This window comes from Brassica rapa, chromosome A02 (genome assembly GCF_000309985.2).
Source record: "Brassica rapa cultivar Chiifu-401-42 chromosome A02, CAAS_Brap_v3.01, whole genome shotgun sequence".
NCBI lineage: Eukaryota > Viridiplantae > Streptophyta > Magnoliopsida > Brassicales > Brassicaceae > Brassica > Brassica rapa.
In genome coordinates, this window is record NC_024796.2 from 7,444,138 (window position 1) to 7,463,564 (window position 19,427).

Below are 19,427 nucleotides of genomic sequence, written 5' to 3' on the forward strand. Positions count from 1 at the left end.
TTTTTTTGCATTGTAAAAATATTGATATGATTTTTTATATATAAGAAGGGTAGTAAAGATCTAAAATGACAAAATTTGATTTTGTTCTAAGGAGACAGTATAGTTTAGTTGTTCATTTCCTATAAAAAATTAAAACAATCATACATATTCGAAAAGTCTTTTGTAAAATCCCCCCCCCTGTTCCACATTATAAACGAATGAATAAAATGAATGAAATTCACTATCCCATTACTATTTTCAAAAATTGTATCATATTTCATTCAATATTCTATTTATTATTCCATAATAAATATTCCTTATTCAGCATATTTTGTTTATTCAGCATATTCCTTTTTGGATGATCAGTTGCAGCAAAAAAAAATTGTTTTTTTTATTTCTTCTAATTTGAGCATTTTAGAGATTAAATTGTTTATCTCCTAAATTTGTTATTTCTGAAGAACCTGATAAACGTATGTTAAAAAAAAGTTGGTGAACAGTAAAAATTTATTAGTTCCACTTAGATTTTTTATGTAAGCCAAAAACATGTTAAATATAAAAGATGGCGTGGTACTCGTAATATGAGTTTGTAACTCCTCCAACTTTTGTCTTTTCATGTCGTTTGAACTTTGAGGTAAATGAACAAAACATGTTTTCTTGTTTATAAAACCTTAAAGAACCGGTACGGCATTGGCCAAGTTTTATTTTTATTTTTGAAAACATATTTTTATTATAAACTATATATACTATCTCGTCGGTTACAAGAAAAATATAAATAATATCTCAGAGTGGATATTCTAAAAATGTATCACTTTACCTAACCTAATTTAAAAATCTTCCGATTAATGCCAGAATGTGGACCGATAATTTGTTACAGTCTACTTCGTTAACCACTTGACGTAGTATACGCCAAGTCCAAAAGGTTACCATTAAACTATCACAATCTTATCAAACATCGAAAAAGGGTGTACAAAAAAATGAAGGAAAATGATAGAATATATGAAGGAAAATGATAGAATATATGAAGAGAAAAAACTATCACAATCTTATCAAACATGAGGATTAGATAAGATGGGTAAGAGACAAAGAGGCGAATTGAGAGGCATATATGAAGGAAAATGATAGAATATTCCCGAACCGATATCGTAAACACCAAGGCCATATCCTATGTAATATATTGAGTTAGGGTTAAGTCCATGATACTTGCTTGCCTCCACACAAAACGTTTCATTAGTACCAAAAAATATGCAGAGATCTCCAATGTCTTTAGTGTATCTAGCAGTAATTTCTCCATCTTTCACTTTTTTATCTAGCAGAAACACCATGAATCGCTTGGTTTTCTTGAATATAATCCCGTTGTTGTCATATGTCTCCACATACCTGCACGAAATGTTGTTAGTTATTGTCTTTAATTAGTTAATTTAGTTATTCAAGTTATAAGTAGTACCGTCTCACTATGAAACATTTGCCACAAGGCGCCTCAACCATGTGCTCACTCTTGCAACACAAAGCCAACATCTCCCACTCGGATTGTGGCATCTTTGGCAAATTTCTCAAGTTCAAAATCGTATACCTTCTCTCCATGTTGACATCAAAAGAAAGCAAGTAACTTGCTCCTATTATAACAAGGAACAACATTTGGTTTCTTGGGGAATAAATGACGTCACATAAGTTTACATGGGATCCTTCAATATCCATTTGTGTCCATTGTGAGACCCGATCAGGCCTACAGTAATAGAGGTTACTGCCTAAGAACTTGACGAACACTACATAACCATCATCTTGGTCAGGAGGAGAAGATATAGAGACATTTACGATTGCAGTGGATCGAAGACGCAAAGGATCAGAAAGTGAAGGCAGAGCAATGACTCTAGAAAATGCTAGATTGAACACGTTGCTTAGATAGACAGTTCCATCATGTTTGCTCATAAAAGCTGTCCAGCCACGTGAGCTTCCAATTACTCGTGACCCTTCATACAACAACTTTGGAAATGTCTTGTGTGTAACTTCGATGATCTCTTCCTTTCTCAGATCAAGTAACTTGAAGTTCATAACAATTTTTTCCGCTTCTGAAGAAGACTCTCCTACTTTGTCACCTTCAAGTATCATATAAGGGGTTTGCTTCTGTGGAGATGAAGCGAAGACGAAGCGAGCCTTGTGATCTTCTTCTCCTTCTTCATCAACCTGAAATTAGAGAATTATCACAAGGAAACATAGCAAAACACTTTGGATTCTGTTGATAGTGACTAGTAAAAAGCTTACAAAGAGTTCTACGAATTGATTGAAAAGAAGAGACATTGTTGTCCAAGAAGCAACTCCAAACTCTTCCAGGTTCCAACTCATTGTGATCTTCACATATATATATATATATATATATATATATCAAATAATAGCAAAAGATCTACAGAAAACTTAAATAGTGAAAAAAATCTTTAAAAACAAGTATGTACCGAGAAAGAAGCTATAAAATAAAGTATAACAATTGAAAATAGTTAGATATGATATCTGATAAGTTTTAATACTAAACATTAAGAGTAGTACATATGTGATTTTTCTATATTAATAAGATCAGCGATGGAAAAACATCGAGAATGTTTTATATATAAATGAAAATGTCACACATAAGAAGACAAGTGTACAAGTTATATTAGGAAGTTATATGTGCTGTCTCATGAATTAAGAATGATTTTTTTCTGAATCAATGAAAAAATGATCTGGATAATCAGATGAATAGACAAAAAATATTTTTTATAGAGATTCAAAACATAATACATATTAATCAATAATATTTAATTTAGTTAAAATTGCTATAGCTTTTGTTTGTGGTTTTCAACATTTCCAACATTTGTAGTTTCCAACATTTCTATTTTACTATATTAGAGATGATTAGTTAACAAATATAACAATTCTTTTACATTGATATAAGCTACGTTACATGGAAAAAGAAGCGGGTACGTAGAAGTGGAAACAGAAACGTATGGAATCGCACAAGCAAGATTTTCTAAAAAATTAGGAAGCAGCTACGTGTAGGAAGCGTATATCCATATATACATATATATACATATACATACTAAAATATAAGAAAAAAATAGGAAAAAAAATTATATGATTTAAATTTAAAATAAAATATTTGTTTATTTATAATAATTTTGAAATGATTTCATATTAAAACTGTGAAAATACACATAAACTAAGTTTAAAAGAAATTTTTATATTAATTATTTTTAGTACTTCATAAATAATTGACACAGTATCTTTGAATATATGTTATATCTTTAATAAAAATGTCAATGAATAAAAACAATTTATAGTATTAATTTTAATATTTTAATATTTGAATATTTCTATTTCTTTACTATTAAAATTTGGATTTTATGTAAACCAAAAACTATATATAATTTTCTATCTTTATTTATTTATGACATTTATGTTTTAAAGAAATGGAAGCGTGATTCCAAAACGGAATCGTAAACTTCCAATGTGCTTTTACTGAAAATATTTTGGAAACGTTTTAGAAGCAAGATTCTGTAAGCTTCCACGAGGTTCCGATTTTCGATTTTTGTTCCGAAGCGGGAAGCGGATGTCCGATGAAGCTTTCGTGCAACCTAGGATATAAGCACGTAAGTACATATATCTATATATTGGAAATAAATATCCTATTTTAGAAAATAAAAGATATGTTTGTAGTTTATTTTTTCTATATTACTAGTTGTACAAAGATTTATTGGTTATTTTGTTAATTGCTTTTGGAGATATAATTATCTGTTTCTCATTTTGTATATTCTACAGTATATTTAAATTCCTTAGGTAGTATATATACATTTTATTTTTGTATATATGTCACAATACCATGAAACAAGCACATAGTATTTCAATTCATAGTCCAAGGTTTTCAAAAGTACGTGTTCTAGTTTAAATAGTTCAAGTTCATTTAAAAGGCCTTACATATGTATATGATTCCTCGACCAATTAGTTTCAGTTAATATTCTGTTTGATACACACACAAAAAAAAAAAAATATATATATATATATATATATATATATATATATATATATATATATATATATATACAGTGGGGCTTATAAACAAAGCGTTAAGAGTATAAAATGTCTCTGCTTTTCAACCTAGTCGCAAAACTCTTTGTAAGTTTGGGTAACAACAAAACTCAATAATTTAAGTGGTCTATCTACCTTTCTATCTGTAAGTTTGGCTAACCAACTTAGTTGAAATGTCTCTCTCTTTTTTTTTGTTACAATCATTCACAGGTTCGAAAAGAGGACAAGGCATTTTTCTCCACATGTCCACGAGAAACCCCCTACATGCTGGGTGACCTTAGTTTTAAAGAAGACGAATCTTCAAACGATGAAGAAAACTTATTTACAGATTATTGATTATTTAATTCATGGAGTAAAAAATTTATCAATGTTACTGGCAAGAAATTCTCAAAAGTGTTGTCGGACAGATGCAAACTGCTTGGAACCTCACGTGGCTGGGTAGTGTTCATGAGCCACCCTGATTCCACCATACATCTCACCCAAGTTCTTAATCCTTGGTCCTCAGAGTCATCTCCCAAAACCATTACTCTGCCCCCATTTACTGATCACCTTGTTTTGCATGCCCAAATGGTCGGAAATGTTTCCTTGTCCACTTATCTTCCCAACCAAGACGATGATTATATAGTGAGTTTCACCTTCTTTGGATCCAAACTTTGTTACTATATGCCTAATCGAGATTCAAACTGGACGATTGTCGACATTCTTTTCTCCTACGAAATCAACTTTGGTGTCATTTATTCTCGGAAAGACCAGATATTCTACCTCCTCACTACAGGATGTTCCTACATGGCTGCCTTGGATCTCAAAAAGAATAAGAAGAATCCAAAATTTATGAGGTTTCAGTTTGGGAACTGCCCTCTGATGTGAGAAATCATAGATTAGGATGTGAGAGTAAGGAGAAATAGAGTATAGGCGTGTGTAGTGATGAAGAGAGTAAAGAGATTTGTGTAAGAATCAAAGAAAGAGTAATGGAGAGTAAATGAAGAATAATGTGAAGAACATGAGAGATATATGTTGTTGCAATGAGTAAAGAGAAATGAAGGATTGATTTTCTTAGTTTCATTGTCTACACACACAATGATATTTATAGAAACATAATAGAGAAGTGAGATGGTAATGCTGGATAATAGGATGCTCTTAAGGCTCCGCCAATTCGGCAGTGACACATAAAAACTGCTTGGGAGACATTACCATGACAAACTAGGAAAGGTGGCTATAATTGGAGGTGGGCTTGAGCAGCCCCCCGAGTTGGCCTGGCCAGAGACAATCGCATGCCTATTGGGAAAAAATCTCTCGATCCATCTTCGAAGAAAAGACTGCTTTCCATTGACTTCAAAACACATGCCTCCGACAACACGAAAATGGGACGGATCGATCTGGGAGTTACACAGAAAGTATAGACACAGCGTCACCGAACGTAGCTGTCACTCTACCGCCAATGAGTATAGGAACTGGATATGCTGATGGCCTGCAATTTGCTATTCGGTCCTTGAAGTATAAAATTACAAACAATTCATAAGCTACACGACGACATGTTCCTTTTATTTATTTTTTATCTTCATTTTCGTACAAAATTCGTCATTGTACATACACTTCATCATAAAAGAAATCTCTGGTCCCCCTCTTTCAGTTATAATATCTTGTTATTATGTTGGAACCGATTTCCACCTTCAACAATATTCATGAGAAAACTTCATAGCCTTGGGTACTTGTCTAGAGATTATGGAAGAGCTGATGATCATAGAGTGTGGACTTCTTTTTTTTTTTGGTCAAAAGAGTGTGGACTTCTAAGTTTCTTTTGGTCGTCGGAATTATTACCTAGAGAAATTACTCATCCTCAAGCAAAGAATAAAAGTTTTCAAAAAACAAAAAAAGAATAAAAGTTTTCCTGTAAATCTCTCATTGTGTTGCCATTTCCTCTCCGCATACACTCAGATTGTTCAATCTTTGCCTTTTCAAGTCATGATCCTAAATTTATAATTGCAATGAAACTCTCATCTCCTATGATCTTTAGTTCAATGTAGTATATGAGCATTTAAAACATTGGTAAAGGCTTGAAAAGAAAAATCATACTAAACATCAAACACAATTTTATTATGATAATAATATAGTGACATAACTAGTGTTGGGAGATCACCATTTTATTTTAGCTAATGGAGAGGGGACAGAAATAAAGTTCTTCCTTGAATACAAGGAAAACCATTTAGATCATATTCACGGCTGCTTTTCTTACCAATATCGTAAACACCAAAGCCATAGCGAACATAATATATAGAGTTCGGCCTGAGTCCAGGAAACTTGCTTGCCTCTAAACAGAATGTCTCATTTTCTCCAATGAAAATGCAAAGATCCCCAATGTTTTCTGTGTAGTTAGCAATGATTCTTGTTCCTTGGTATAATTGACCACCGTCATCTTCTATCCTAAACACCATGAATCGCTTGGTACTTTCTTTTAATTTTTCTCTGTTCGAGAGTTTAACTGTCACAACATACCTGCAAAGCATAGTACTATAAACATATTTTTTTTGTTACTTAGCTAAAAAACATATCTAGTTATTACATGGATCATTTTTGGGTGTTACCATTGAACAATGAAACGTTCACCAGAAGACGACTCTGCAATATAACCACTCTGTAAACATGAAGCCAATATCTCCCACTCGTACTGTGGTATCAAAGGGAAGTTCTCAAACTGAAGCCTCATAAATTTGGGCTTCTTCTTATTGTTTTTGAGATCCAAGGCAGCCATGTAGGCACATCCTGTAGCGAGGAGGTAGAACATCTGATCTTTCTGAGAATAAATGACATTGGAGTCAATGTCGTAGGAGAAAGGAATGTCGATGGTGGCCCAGTCCGAATCTCGATTAGGCATACAATAACAAAGTTTAGATCCAAAGATGGTGAAACACACTATATAATCATCGTCCTGGTTGGGAAAATAAGTGGACAGCGAAACATTTCCATTCATTTCGACATGAGGAACAAGGTGATCAGTTAATGGAGGCAGAGTAATAGTTTTGGGAGACGACTCTGTGCACCAAGGATTAAACACTTGGCTGAGATGTATGGTGTAATCAGGGTAGCTCATGAAAATTGCCCAGCCACGTGATCCTCCCAGGAGTAAGCCTCCTCCCGACAACACTTTTGGGAATTTCTTTCCAGTAATATTGATAATTTTTTCACTCCTTGGATTGTATACCCAATAATCTGTAATTTTGTTTTCTTCATCGGTTGACGATTCGTCTTCTCCAACAGTAACATCAACCAGCATGTAGGGGGTTTTTCGTGGACATGTGAAGAAACGGTCCTTGTCCCCTTCTTGAACCTATGAATGATTGTGACAACGAAAAACATAGACATTTCAATTAGGTTGATAGCCAAACTTACAGATTAGAAAGGTTAAAAAAACACTTGAACTTACGAAGAGTTTTTCAACTATGTTGAAAAGCAGAGACATGTTTTACTCTAACGCTTTGTTTACAATCCCCACTGTATATTTTGTTATGTGAAATTCATATAATTGCTTGTAACGTAATTTTCAAAACCATGGACTATGAAATACTATGTGCTTGTTTAATTGTATCGTGACATATATACAGAAATATTTACAAAATATATATACTACATAAGGAATTTAAATATACAGTAGACTACACATCCAAAGAGAAAACTAAATGAGAAACAAATATTATGTAGTATATCCAAAACTTAACAAAATGAGATTTGATAACAAAACTTACCATGGACTATGAAATACTATGTGCTTGTTTAATTGTATTGTGACATATATAAATATTTACAAAATATATATACTACATAAGGAATTTAAATATACAGTAGACTACACATCCAAAGAGAAAACTAAATGAGAAACAAATATTATGTAGTATATCCAAAACTTAACAAAATGAGATTTGATAACAAAACTTACAAAGGGTTTGGCAACTAGTTTGAAAAGCAGAGACATTTCTTAGGGTATGACTGGTTTTCCCGCTACCACCCGCAAACGCAGCTTTTGCGGTTGGTAGCGGTTGCTGGCGTTTTGCAACAATCGCTCAAACCTCTCTAAACCGCTCCAAATCGCTCCAAATCGCTCTGAACCTCATAAATTCAAAAGCTGGTTCCAGCTAGCGTTTGCGGTTGCGGGCGTTTGCGGGAGGATAAAAATTTTTTTTTTTTTCCAAAACAATATAAATACAAAAATAAAAAAATTCAATAAAAAAATTAAATTGAAATTATAAAAATGCTAAAATATATCAATTAAATTTTAATTAATATTATAAAACTTTAAAATAAAAATATTTTCTATATTTTAAAAAAAATTAAACTATAAATTTCTAAATATAAATTTTATATTTATTATAATATTATTATTTTTGATATTTTTATAATTGTATAAAATGTAAATATTGTTAATTTATTATTTAACTGCTGCTGCATTTGGTAGTTAACCAGTCATAAGTATCCCGCAAACGCACAAATTTATAACCGCAGAACCAGTCGTACAAATCTCTTAAAACCGCTAGAAACCGCAACCACCCGCATCCGCAAACTCCCGCAACCGCAACCGCAACCGCTGCGGTTAAACCAGTCAGACCCTTACTCTTAACGCTTTTTTTACACGCCTCATCATATATATTATATATGTTACATAAAAAATAATCGATATAACGTAATTTTAAAATCGTAGGAGTACAAATGTACGAAATACTATATGCTTGTTTAAATGTACTGTGACATACACATAAATACTAAAATAAAATAAAACATATATATTACATAAGGAACTTGAATATACCATAGAATATACATCCAAGAGAAAACAAAATGAGAAACAAATATTTATGCATTCAAAAGCAATTAATAAAATAACTAATAAGATTCATGTACTTGCTTGTGGTGTAATTTAAAAATCTTAGGACTATCAAAGATAAGTATGTGGGTCATTTTTTTGGTTGGTTCGGAATTTAGTTAGTTCACTCGGTCAAAATCTCACACAAGTTAACCGAAAAGAAATTCAGTTTGGTACGGTTCGTTTTTTTATTAGTTAGGTTTCAAAATTTTCTATACAAATTTCTTTTGTTTTAATTAAATTTTAGGTTTAAATTGAAAACATTCAAAATATTTCTTTCGTTCAGTTATTTCGGTTTGTTTAGTTAGTTTGGTTTATAATTTGACTCTGGTTTGAAATTTTGGTTAAAACTGGTATTGTTTGGTAAAATTGTTTATAGAAAACTGAACTAACCTACTCCCAAACCAAACTTAACCAAAAAACCGGTTTTGTTTTATAGAGTGTTAATGGCTTGTATATTTTAATGAAATTTTACATTCAAACCAAATCTAGTGTTATTGGTTTTATGATTTGAAAATCTTTATTCACATCTAGTGTTACTTGTTTTATGATTTTAAAATCCATATTCAAATCTAATGTTATTGTTTTTTTACTTTAAAATAGATTTTGAAATCAAGTGTTATTCAATTGCAAGAATTTGTTTAATATAAAGGTGAATCTTGTTATTTTGATTGGATTTGTATTATTGGTTTATTATCTTCAAATTTCATAAAATAACAGATTACACGTGCACGAGAACAAACATGAACTACATCACCTAGAGCTACAACTTGAATCATCCAGATTTACCGTAACATTACAAATAGAAAGGACCAGAGCATCTTCACACTTTCCTACCACTTGTCACGGAAATTCCTCTCCACCTACTCTATGTTTACACTATCTCGTTATTTTCTTCAGAAACACTTCAATCCAATTCCATAACAATAAAAACAAAAGAAACTCAAATTCTCCTTTGTTTTTAGTGGCGCTCGAGGCTCTCAGCTCACTGAGACTAGATTCTCCGGTTCCCCCTCTGTTCGAAGACTCTTCAAGATTCCATGGCATCGAACGCTGGATCAAAGGTAAAAGATCGAAATGTTCAAGATCCGATTTTCACCATCAGAACCTCACTTAAGAAGAGTATCTCGATTTCTACCTTATGCTCCTAATTTGATAAAATTAATGATTTAAAAATAAATAAAGCTAAAGAACAAAAGATAAAATCCAACCAATTACTTATGATTGTGTGTTGTCTATGTAATTATCTATTATCTATTATACTGCATATAGACTTATAGTGTCCTCTATATTTTTTTTTGATGAAATGTTTAATTTATAGATAATTTAGAAAAGAATGTTTATATACATAAAAATGTTTAATGAAATGAAATAGCTTGCCCGAACTAGGCCTGACCAATATGACCTCCAAACCAACATTGCAGCAACCTCTTCAGCTTCAGTTTCTCAGTATAACCTGTTGGGATTTATTAAATTCATGTCCATCTTTTATTGTTTGATTAGTACGATATTGTCCACTTTGGGCCTTAGACAAGCCCGCATGGATTTACTTTTGGTTTCCTTCCCAAAAGGCCTCGTACTAATTAGAGTTGGACATCTTTTTATATGTTAGACATTCTTTGTCTAATTCTCCAATGTGGGACTTAGTTTTATATCTCACATTCTTCCCCTCAAATTAAGGACCATATTCATCTCGTGTCCCACAACTGACTTTCAAGATCTTCTGACTTGATCTCTACTACATACCTCACAATCCTAACTCGATGGATCTCGTTCCTACTTGAAACGTATTTTAGTTTTCTTGCAGATTTCGTGTCAACTGCTTTGATACCAATTGTTGGGATTTATTAAATTCATGTCCAACTCTATATTGTTTGATTAATAGGATATCGTCCACTTTGGGCCTTAGGCAAGCCCACATGGATTTACTTTTGGTTTCCTTCCCAAAAGGCCTCGTACTAATTAAAGTTGGACATCTTTTTATATATTAGATATTCCTTATCTAATTTTCCAATGTGTGATTTAGTTTGATAACTCACATAACCAGTAGATAAAATTATCTGCCTTATTGTTTTGTCTATGATCCTTGCTAGTTGACCAACCGGACGAGCAGTTTGAGAATGCCTTCTATCATTTCTCTGAGCAGTTTGAGAATGCCTTCCATCATTTCTCTCACGCCATGACATATGTAGTATACTGAAACTTGAAAAGATAGTCTCAGAAGAATTGAGGGTAACAGACCATGAGTGCCTGTCATAATAGCATGAACATTCTCCTCCCAATCTGGGGAAGGAGCAGGCTGCAGCAGAGTGCCTATCACCTGTAACCAAAGAGTATAGGTGTATGGACACTCGAAATATAGTGTCCTGTATTTTCTCTATTGATAAACTTTTCATAACTATAAAATTTGTATTTCTCCAATTTTATATTGAGTTTATGGTTTCGATCAAAAAAAAAAAAAAAAAAAAATATTGAGTTTATGGAACTAACTAAGTCATGATTACTTTATAATTCTTTTAGGTAAATCTAAATTGTGGCACAATCATGATTACTTTATAATTCTTTGGACAGCTATTTGTTGAAAAGATAATGATCAGTGGCACAATCTTAAGATCTCCCAGATGAATTTTGTAGAACAAATTGGTATTTATTACTTGTTCGAGTCAAAACTTTGTTACTTTTATAACACCAGAGTATCTCTTACTGGAGTTGTAAATTTTGTTTTCTTTTTAAATGGTTTTTAAATATATGAAAGTTGTAAGATTTGCCAGAAACTCAAGATTTCAAAATATTAGTGTAGATTATAAAACCTAAAGCAAACATAATACATGGAACTCTTAATTGTGATTGTGACCTTGCATTCCTAGAGGAGACAGTTGGAGAAACCGGGAAAGCCAGAGAATTTACCATCTAATTCACTTCAAACGTAGATGGACCGTTCGGCTTAAATAAATGATTTTCTAACCAATTTTTGTTACAACGTAATGGAGAAATAAAGTTATATAGATGAGCTTTATACAAATGAACGGGCTTTCGTCCATAACCTATATCTGGTAAAAAATCTCGTGGATAACTCCCACATCAGTACATCACTGGTTTAGTTAAGAACCTTTTGTATATAATTCAGAGAAGGCAACGAGAATCACGACCTTACTTGAAAGGATCTGTTCTATAGGCTCAGACCCTAAATCCTGGTGGATGATGATTCATGTCCCTGCGATTAGAGAGTGGTTAACGGCCACGATCATTTCTAGATGTGTCTGGTTCTGTAGAGGATCGTTACTCGGCTCAGTTCTATCCTTGCCGGGGTGGTCGCACAGCGGCCTGATAGATTTCCTTTTTGTGCTGAACGAACAAAAATGAATTGAACATAGCCTGTTCGACGGAATATCCCAGCGAGAATAGTTCATTTATTAATGTACTTACCAACAGTCCTCGAGTGTTGGTTTACGTTCCCGATCAAAGACTACTACCAATATCTTCCGAGAGTTACACTTTTGACTTAAATTTTCTGAATATTTTTAATAGATACTAGTTTCAGTTATGTGAGGGAAGAGCAATCACGCTTGTAAAAAGAGGGAACAATGGATTCAAATGGGAACATTTATGGCCATCACTTTGTTTTCACATAAACGATATGCAGTGACCAAAATATTGTGAGATCAACATGAGAAAAACATGTAATTGTCAGTTCCTACTAAACAAGGTCAATTCTCCTGAAAACATACACAAAAAGTTTTTATCACAAAAATACCAGACAAAAAAAAAGATCAAAATAACATATATTAAAGAGTCAAAAGACTAATTTAATTTTAATACATAATATATTTAATGTACATAAATATTTTACAATATTTATTAAAAATATGATTATTAAAATTATATACTCTAAACACTTAATTATAGGGCTATTCAATCTGGATTTCGGTTTCATTTCGCTATTTATTATACATAAATACATATTAAAATCATATCTATTTTAGTTTGATTTGGTTTACATACTTTTAGTTTTTGGTTTATTCAATTATATACTGAAAATCATAAATAATAGAAATTGAGTTTATATAAATAGAAATTGAGTTTATATAAATAGAAATTGAATTTATTAAAACATATATATTTTTTCAGTATTCTATCTATTATAAAAATATTTTTTTCTAATTATTTAACTATTATTTAGTCATTTCATAAAATTCAAATAATAAAAAGTTAGTAATATCATAATATTATTAAATAACTAAAATTTAGCTTAAATATGTGTCACCAATATATATAATTGAATTAATAAAAATGAAAGAAAAATACTTTTATTTAAGGAAAGATAATAAATTATTAAAATTAGCATTTTAAATATTAAATTATTTCTATAAAATAAATCATATATATATATGCTTATTTTATTCTGTAATTTACATATAACTATACTATTATATTATTTAATTGATTTTGGTTTACTCAGTTTGATCGAGTTATATACTAAGCATATACCGCCAGATTTTAAAAACAACATTTATTCTATTTATTCAGTTACCAAATCCAAACCACTTTTCAATTATGTTTGGTTTTCTCTTTTATTTTGTACCATAGGCTTAGACGATCATATAATGAAGGCTATATACATCCTATGAAGCTTATCATCTTTACATGCATAATGTGAAGATTTGATTTGGGCTATGAAGTACATGAAGACCATACAAATCACATAGGTGTTTTTGTAATAAATTATTCTCAATTGATGGAGATGGTGTCGACACCAGAAGAATGACCAGCTTTTGCTACTCATATGGACGAATTTGGCGATGTAAGAAATTTTTTCTTTAATTTCTCGATCAAGCATATATCAAGAGCAAATAATACAATGACAGACAATCTTGCACGCGGTTTTAAGAGTTATCTTTCTGTTATGCTATATGTTGATTTATTACCTCCGATTTGGTTATCTGAATCGGCGAATATGTCTACTTAGTTGTAGTTATTGTTGTAAAAAAATTCGTTCAGTTTTACTGGATTAAACACCTTACTAAATCTTCACCCCCAAAAATCTAAACTCTAATTTTTTACTTTATGTGCTAGTTTTATGATAAAAACTATTTTATGCTAGTATATGGTATTTCTCTTTAAAATCTCATACGAGATGTACTGTTTGTATTTATATCATTCGATGAGTACTACTGTTTGTTTTATTATCCTAAAAATATCTGTACTTTTTCCTTCTTCCATGAGGAATGGTTTAAGTAGAGCGATGCAATGAAGATTCTAAATCGCACAAACGTTCATTTAGCTTCGCAACATATTCACGCCGTTCACATCATGCTGCCCCATTCAGTTGGCTGCCAAAAGGGCGCATCCACAAATTATTTAAATATGGACAAACGAAACAAATATCTTAAGATTTTAAAACAATTATCGAAATATTTTAGCTAAGTTCAATACCTCAAATATATGACTAGGGCTCGATCGGTGTTTGCCAATATGTAATATTCGACATGCTTAATTGCGATTAGTATGTGTTTCTAATATTATTATTTTTTGATAAATATTCAAATATAGTTTTCCATAAAAAAGGTTGAAGGAGTTGTCACCATAAATTCCTTATATGTTTTGAAGATTAGACACTTCTTTCTTTAGTGTTCTTTCGTTAACTTCAGTTAAAAAAGTGTTCTTTTTCGTAAACTGAAACCTGACGAATAAACAATGTGGAAACGGGCTGGTTATACTGATTTTTGAATGCGCGCAAGACTTACTTTTGTACTTTTGAAAATGTTCAGTTCAACTTGTCCCGGTGTTTAGGTTGCATTTAAGTCTTCTAAACAACCATACAGGAAATAACATTACTCTCATATATTTTTTCAGTTATTTAAAATACAAAAGGTTGAATCTGTGTGGGAAAAATCAACAAAAAGTGACTTTTAAATACCAAACGAAGAAAAAACATAGTCTCTTTTTCCAACTTCATTGTGCTTTTAGCAAAAAAAAAAAAAAAAAACTTCATTGTTTGATTAATTAAACCGTAATACACCAAAAGCTAGGTCCAAAGCAAGAATATCATGATGATAACAATGAGCAATTTTGAGAAAGTATTTCAAAAGAAGTGGAGAAAATTACAAATCGCACACCACCAAAGTCATATGGGGTCATTTCTTATAAGTTTATTTAATTTTTGCACCAAAAAGCATAGTATAATATAACCCGTAGATTGATCAAAAAAAAAAATATAACCCGTAGATCAATTCACACAGTAATCTGAGCTGAGAATTGTCAATATAGATAACAGAAGATGCTAAAATTTAATACTGATTATATTTAGCCACTTAGGGCTAGTATGCATGAGAGAATCCTATATGGTTCCTCGAAGTTCCATTACTTTGAATGAAATATACGTCTCTTCAATTTAGAGCATGATTAATCGGGAAAACCCTATTTAAAGTTTTTAGAGCATAATTTGATACTTTTCTGCTAAGATACATTTCTTATATGTTTTATAAAATTCTTAGTTAAAAAGTAAAAAACATATTTTATATTACATTAAAAACCTCGTTCTAAAAACATGCATCGATCGTGGTCTTAGTTCTACATAGAATTGTAATAACTTGGTGAACAATGTTTTCATAAGTATATGTCTAAGAGAGTAATAGAAACCTTTATTTAAAAACTAAAAGGTAACTGTGACATGACATCTAAAGAAATTTGGATGCATACACGAGTTGCTCTATCTTTCCTTAACGTAAAAGGCACGACTACATAAAGACACAGAAAGCCTCCATGAAATGATTGAGACTGTTTACAAAAAAAAAAAATTAAATGATTGAGATGCTCCCACGGCTTTTATTTCCTTCCTTTTCTCTCTACAAATTAAAACTTTCTTCTCTTAAAAGGCCAATTATATATTTGATTCTTCATGTCGTCTATGACATTAACACATGTAGACAGTTTTTCTACTCTGCTTATCCAGTAGTAGTCTTTTATTACAACTCACAGACCACATTCTCCTAGTTTTTAATTTGAATGATGATACAGATTTATACCACTAAAACTTTGGTTAGTCTCCAATCTTTCACATAATAACCAAAAATATATATTTATAACACTCTATGAAACTTAAACTAAGAAATAAGTAAGGGATATTGTTCAATACATTCCTCTAGTTTGATGCTCTTTTTATTTATATAATAAAAGATGTCCAACTATTATAAAATAAATGTGGAAAAGCTGCTTTTGTGGAAGGAAAACAACTAAGCTTTTCAAAGGATTAAAGTTTATAAAGCAATTTGGAGGTGTTGATTCTTGTAGTCGTACTAGTTTTATAGTATATAAATTTAAAATAAGAAAATAATACGTGGCGCCTGTTTCATGCAAATACTACAAACCGATTGGGCAAACAAAAAAACACTGCAAACCGAGCAGGATAAGTATATAACGGTTTATTCCAAGGAAAGGATCTTCGACGCGGTCATTCACATACTATAAATAAGTAACATAAGGCACGCTCTTCTTATGTGTATATTCATGTGAATAAGAATATTTAATAAAGAGTTCTTGTTTTATTAAATTAAAAAACGTTACTATTGTTTACAATATTGCCATGGAAGTTTGGACCAGATTTCTATAAGATTTCAAGGCGCTTTTTACCGGTTGTGGAGCTAAAGTCTAAATCACATTATTATTGTAGTGTACTGTAATTTTTCTTTTCTCTAAAGAAAGACTAAAACAAAGACATTTTAAAGATAATAAGTCAAATAAAAATAGATTTTATACTTTATGTACAGCTTAGCTAGGTCTTTTGGATTTATTATATATGTTTCTTATTTTTTCACGAGGCTTTTTCTTTTAACTTTGCATGATCTCACAAATTTTACCATTCATATATCCCAAAAAGAAGAAAAAAGTTACCATGCACTCACCCAAGTGTGCAAGAAAAAGAAAACGTTTTAAAGTCACAATGTGTTAGTGTGTTACCTTCATTGATAATTTGCTTGTTTGCCTTAACTAGTCCAGCATGTTTAATAATATAAGTAACTAAAACGTTCACGCAAATATATTAAAAAGGAAAAAGAAAACACAGTCCATTCATCTGTTACTCCAAAGGTTAATATTTTCACACCATCACAGGTCACAAGTAACCTCTCAAGTCAAAAAAGCATTTTAAAGACAAAGATAATTGCGGCTTAAGTGCTATAGCTTTCTATTCCATTACTTCTCTCTTTATTTAACACCTTCACCTCCTCTCTTTCTTTATTCTATCCCTCTCTCCCTCATAAAATGTCTAAAATATCTGAAACTTCTCCAAAACATTGCGCCAAGAAAGGAGGGATTAACATCAACAACCGTCGCAAGAAACTATTCTTCACGTTCTCTACTTTCTTCAGCGGCCTTCTCCTCATCATCTTCCTCATCTGGCTCATCCTCCATCCCGCGAAACCCGAGTTCTCCCTCACGGAAGCCGATATCTACACCCTCAATGTCTCCTCCTCCACCACTCATCCCCTTAACTCCTCAATCCAGCTCACTATCTTCTCCAAAAACCCTAACAAAAAAGTAGGAATATACTACGACAAGCTACTCGTATACGCAGCATATAGAGGACAACAAATAACATCAGAGGCTTCTCTACCGCCTTTCTATCAATCTCATGAGGAAATCAATCTTTTAACAGCGTTTCTCCAAGGGACTGAGCTTCCGGTTGCTCAGTCCTTTGGTTATCAAATGGTTCGTGATCGGTCAGCCGGTAGAGTAATCATCGGTATGAAGATGGACGGGAAGCTAAGGTGGAAGATTGGGACATTTGTCTCTGGCGCATACCGGTTTAATGTGAATTGTGTTGCACTAGTGGCTTTTGGACCGAACATGACCACTTCTCCATTAGGTTCAATACAGGGGACTCGTTGCTCTACAGATATATGAGATCTATATTGAATAATCAACCATAGATATACACTATAGTTTCTTTCACTGTATTTTGATGATATTTTTGTGCTGGTCATTAGTACTACTTGTAAAGATATATTAAACTGTTTATCTATAATTATATAAACTATACTCTTTTGATGAGTACTAACAAAAACAGAGCACATCTTTGGTTGAAATGTAATTGCCCAATTGACCAAGCAATTCACCTGATTAATTTCCCCACTTTTCTTCAATAATGCATGGTGGTTGTATCTTTTTCGAGCTTGACGCATAGTTTTAAATATATCGACTCTACTTTCCCGAAGAATCTAATAAAGCGCTTTTCCCTCTTCTAGTCTATATTTTTTTAACAGATACGAGGAAGCCACGCAATAGATTCATGGATTCATCGAGACTCGAATAAAAGCATATTGCAGTTTAAGGAAGGCGTTCTTTTTTTTTTTTTTGCAACTTAAGGAAGGCGTTCTTGCAAGAATAAATTCTTTTATGCTCTTAAAAGAGTCTTTTTATGGCATAAATTATATTATGTTTCAGCTGAAAAAGAGGAGAAACAATTCTGCAGATGCATAATAAATAAATTTACCAATATAAAGTCAGAAAAATTAAACCAAATTGACTATGATAATGTAACAGAACAAGAAGCTCTATGTATCTCATGGTTGAGATTGCGTTTAATACGGATAGATGCTAAACCAAGGGTAATATTCGTAATACTGCTGATAATACTGCCAGTGGCAATGATACTGGTTCCTGAATATGGAAAAACCATAAACTTATATTAGTTTCATGTTAATACCACACAATATCATGCAAAAAATACACACAAATTCCTGAAATAATGATCAATTTTGGTTGTTAAAAGAACAATTTTGACAGATGAAGAAGAATGAGCAAATACCAGTAGGGTTCTACGCAAATAGCTAGACCTGCGGTTACGAGAACAACAATTATAACGTGAAAGTATCACCGTAAACAATTAATCAAATAGGGGAAAATTGAGACTAAACCGTTTTCGTTTGATTGGTTATTGTGAACCCTAGCACCAAGATAAGCAAGTTTGCAACTGGTCTTTCGTCCGTCTATAGTTGGATTCGGATCCTCGCAAGCTCTATTTGCAGATTCAGCTTCTTTAAATGTGATCTGAGAATATCAACTCAAACTCATGATTAAACAATAATTTCTAACAGTTAAATTACTCTACATGTTACATAATGTTTGATACTTACAAACCCGAAACCCTTTGATCGTTTGGTTGCTCTATCACAAACAACATTAGCATAAACAATTTCTCCAAATTGTTCAAAGTAATTCCGAAGGCTTTCAGTTTTTGTGATCCAAGGCAAACCTGCAACATATATCTTTGTCTCTATATCGTTTGGTAGAGACATGGCTAGAAAAAATAGTGGAGAGTCGTAGAAGAGATTAGAGAATGTGACAAGTTTTTGTAACACAAATCTCTTTATAAAAAGAAATAGGCAAAAATAATGATGCGGATAAGCATGTATGAAGAGATAGCAACATATTGTTAAATTACATGTATACCATACTATAAAATATATAAATATTGAAAAACTAAACTGAATAAGTTTTAAAAGTTTTTTGTTACTAAAATATATAACCTTGTTAGTTAACCAAA

At 31.9% G+C, this 19,427-nt stretch overlaps 4 protein-coding genes across 4 annotated transcripts; 1 reads left to right on the forward strand and 3 right to left on the reverse strand.

The window, feature by feature from the left end:
* Positions 1–3,999, reverse strand: LOC103852015. The gene is made up of 3 exons (XM_009128895.3): positions 2,239–3,999; positions 1,424–2,160; positions 1–1,356 (listed from the first exon to the last, which is right to left on the reverse strand). The coding sequence occupies exons 1-3, from the start codon at positions 2,317–2,319 to the stop codon at positions 1,026–1,028; spliced, it is 1,149 nt and encodes a 382-aa protein (XP_009127143.2). The 5' UTR covers positions 2,320–3,999; the 3' UTR covers positions 1–1,025.
* Positions 4,000–4,216: 217 nt separating this feature from the next.
* LOC103852016 lies at positions 4,217–8,016 on the reverse strand. Its single transcript, XM_009128896.3, has 3 exons — positions 7,454–8,016; positions 6,615–7,357; positions 4,217–6,525 (listed from the first exon to the last, which is right to left on the reverse strand). Exons 1-3 carry the CDS (start codon positions 7,487–7,489, stop codon positions 6,183–6,185), a joined length of 1,122 nt encoding a protein of 373 aa, XP_009127144.1. The 5' UTR covers positions 7,490–8,016; the 3' UTR covers positions 4,217–6,182.
* Positions 8,017–16,453: 8,437 nt separating this feature from the next.
* LOC103852018 (NDR1/HIN1-like protein 26) lies at positions 16,454–17,935 on the forward strand. Its single transcript, XM_009128898.2, has one exon. It carries the CDS (start codon positions 17,144–17,146, stop codon positions 17,783–17,785), a length of 642 nt encoding a protein of 213 aa, XP_009127146.1. The 5' UTR covers positions 16,454–17,143; the 3' UTR covers positions 17,786–17,935.
* Positions 17,676–19,356, reverse strand: LOC103852017 (RNA-binding protein 38). Its single transcript, XM_009128897.3, has 4 exons — positions 19,018–19,356; positions 18,799–18,931; positions 18,690–18,717; positions 17,676–18,541 (listed from the first exon to the last, which is right to left on the reverse strand). The coding sequence occupies exons 1-4, from the start codon at positions 19,177–19,179 to the stop codon at positions 18,463–18,465; spliced, it is 402 nt and encodes a 133-aa protein (XP_009127145.1). The 5' UTR covers positions 19,180–19,356; the 3' UTR covers positions 17,676–18,462.
* Positions 19,357–19,427: the final 71 nt, after the last annotated feature.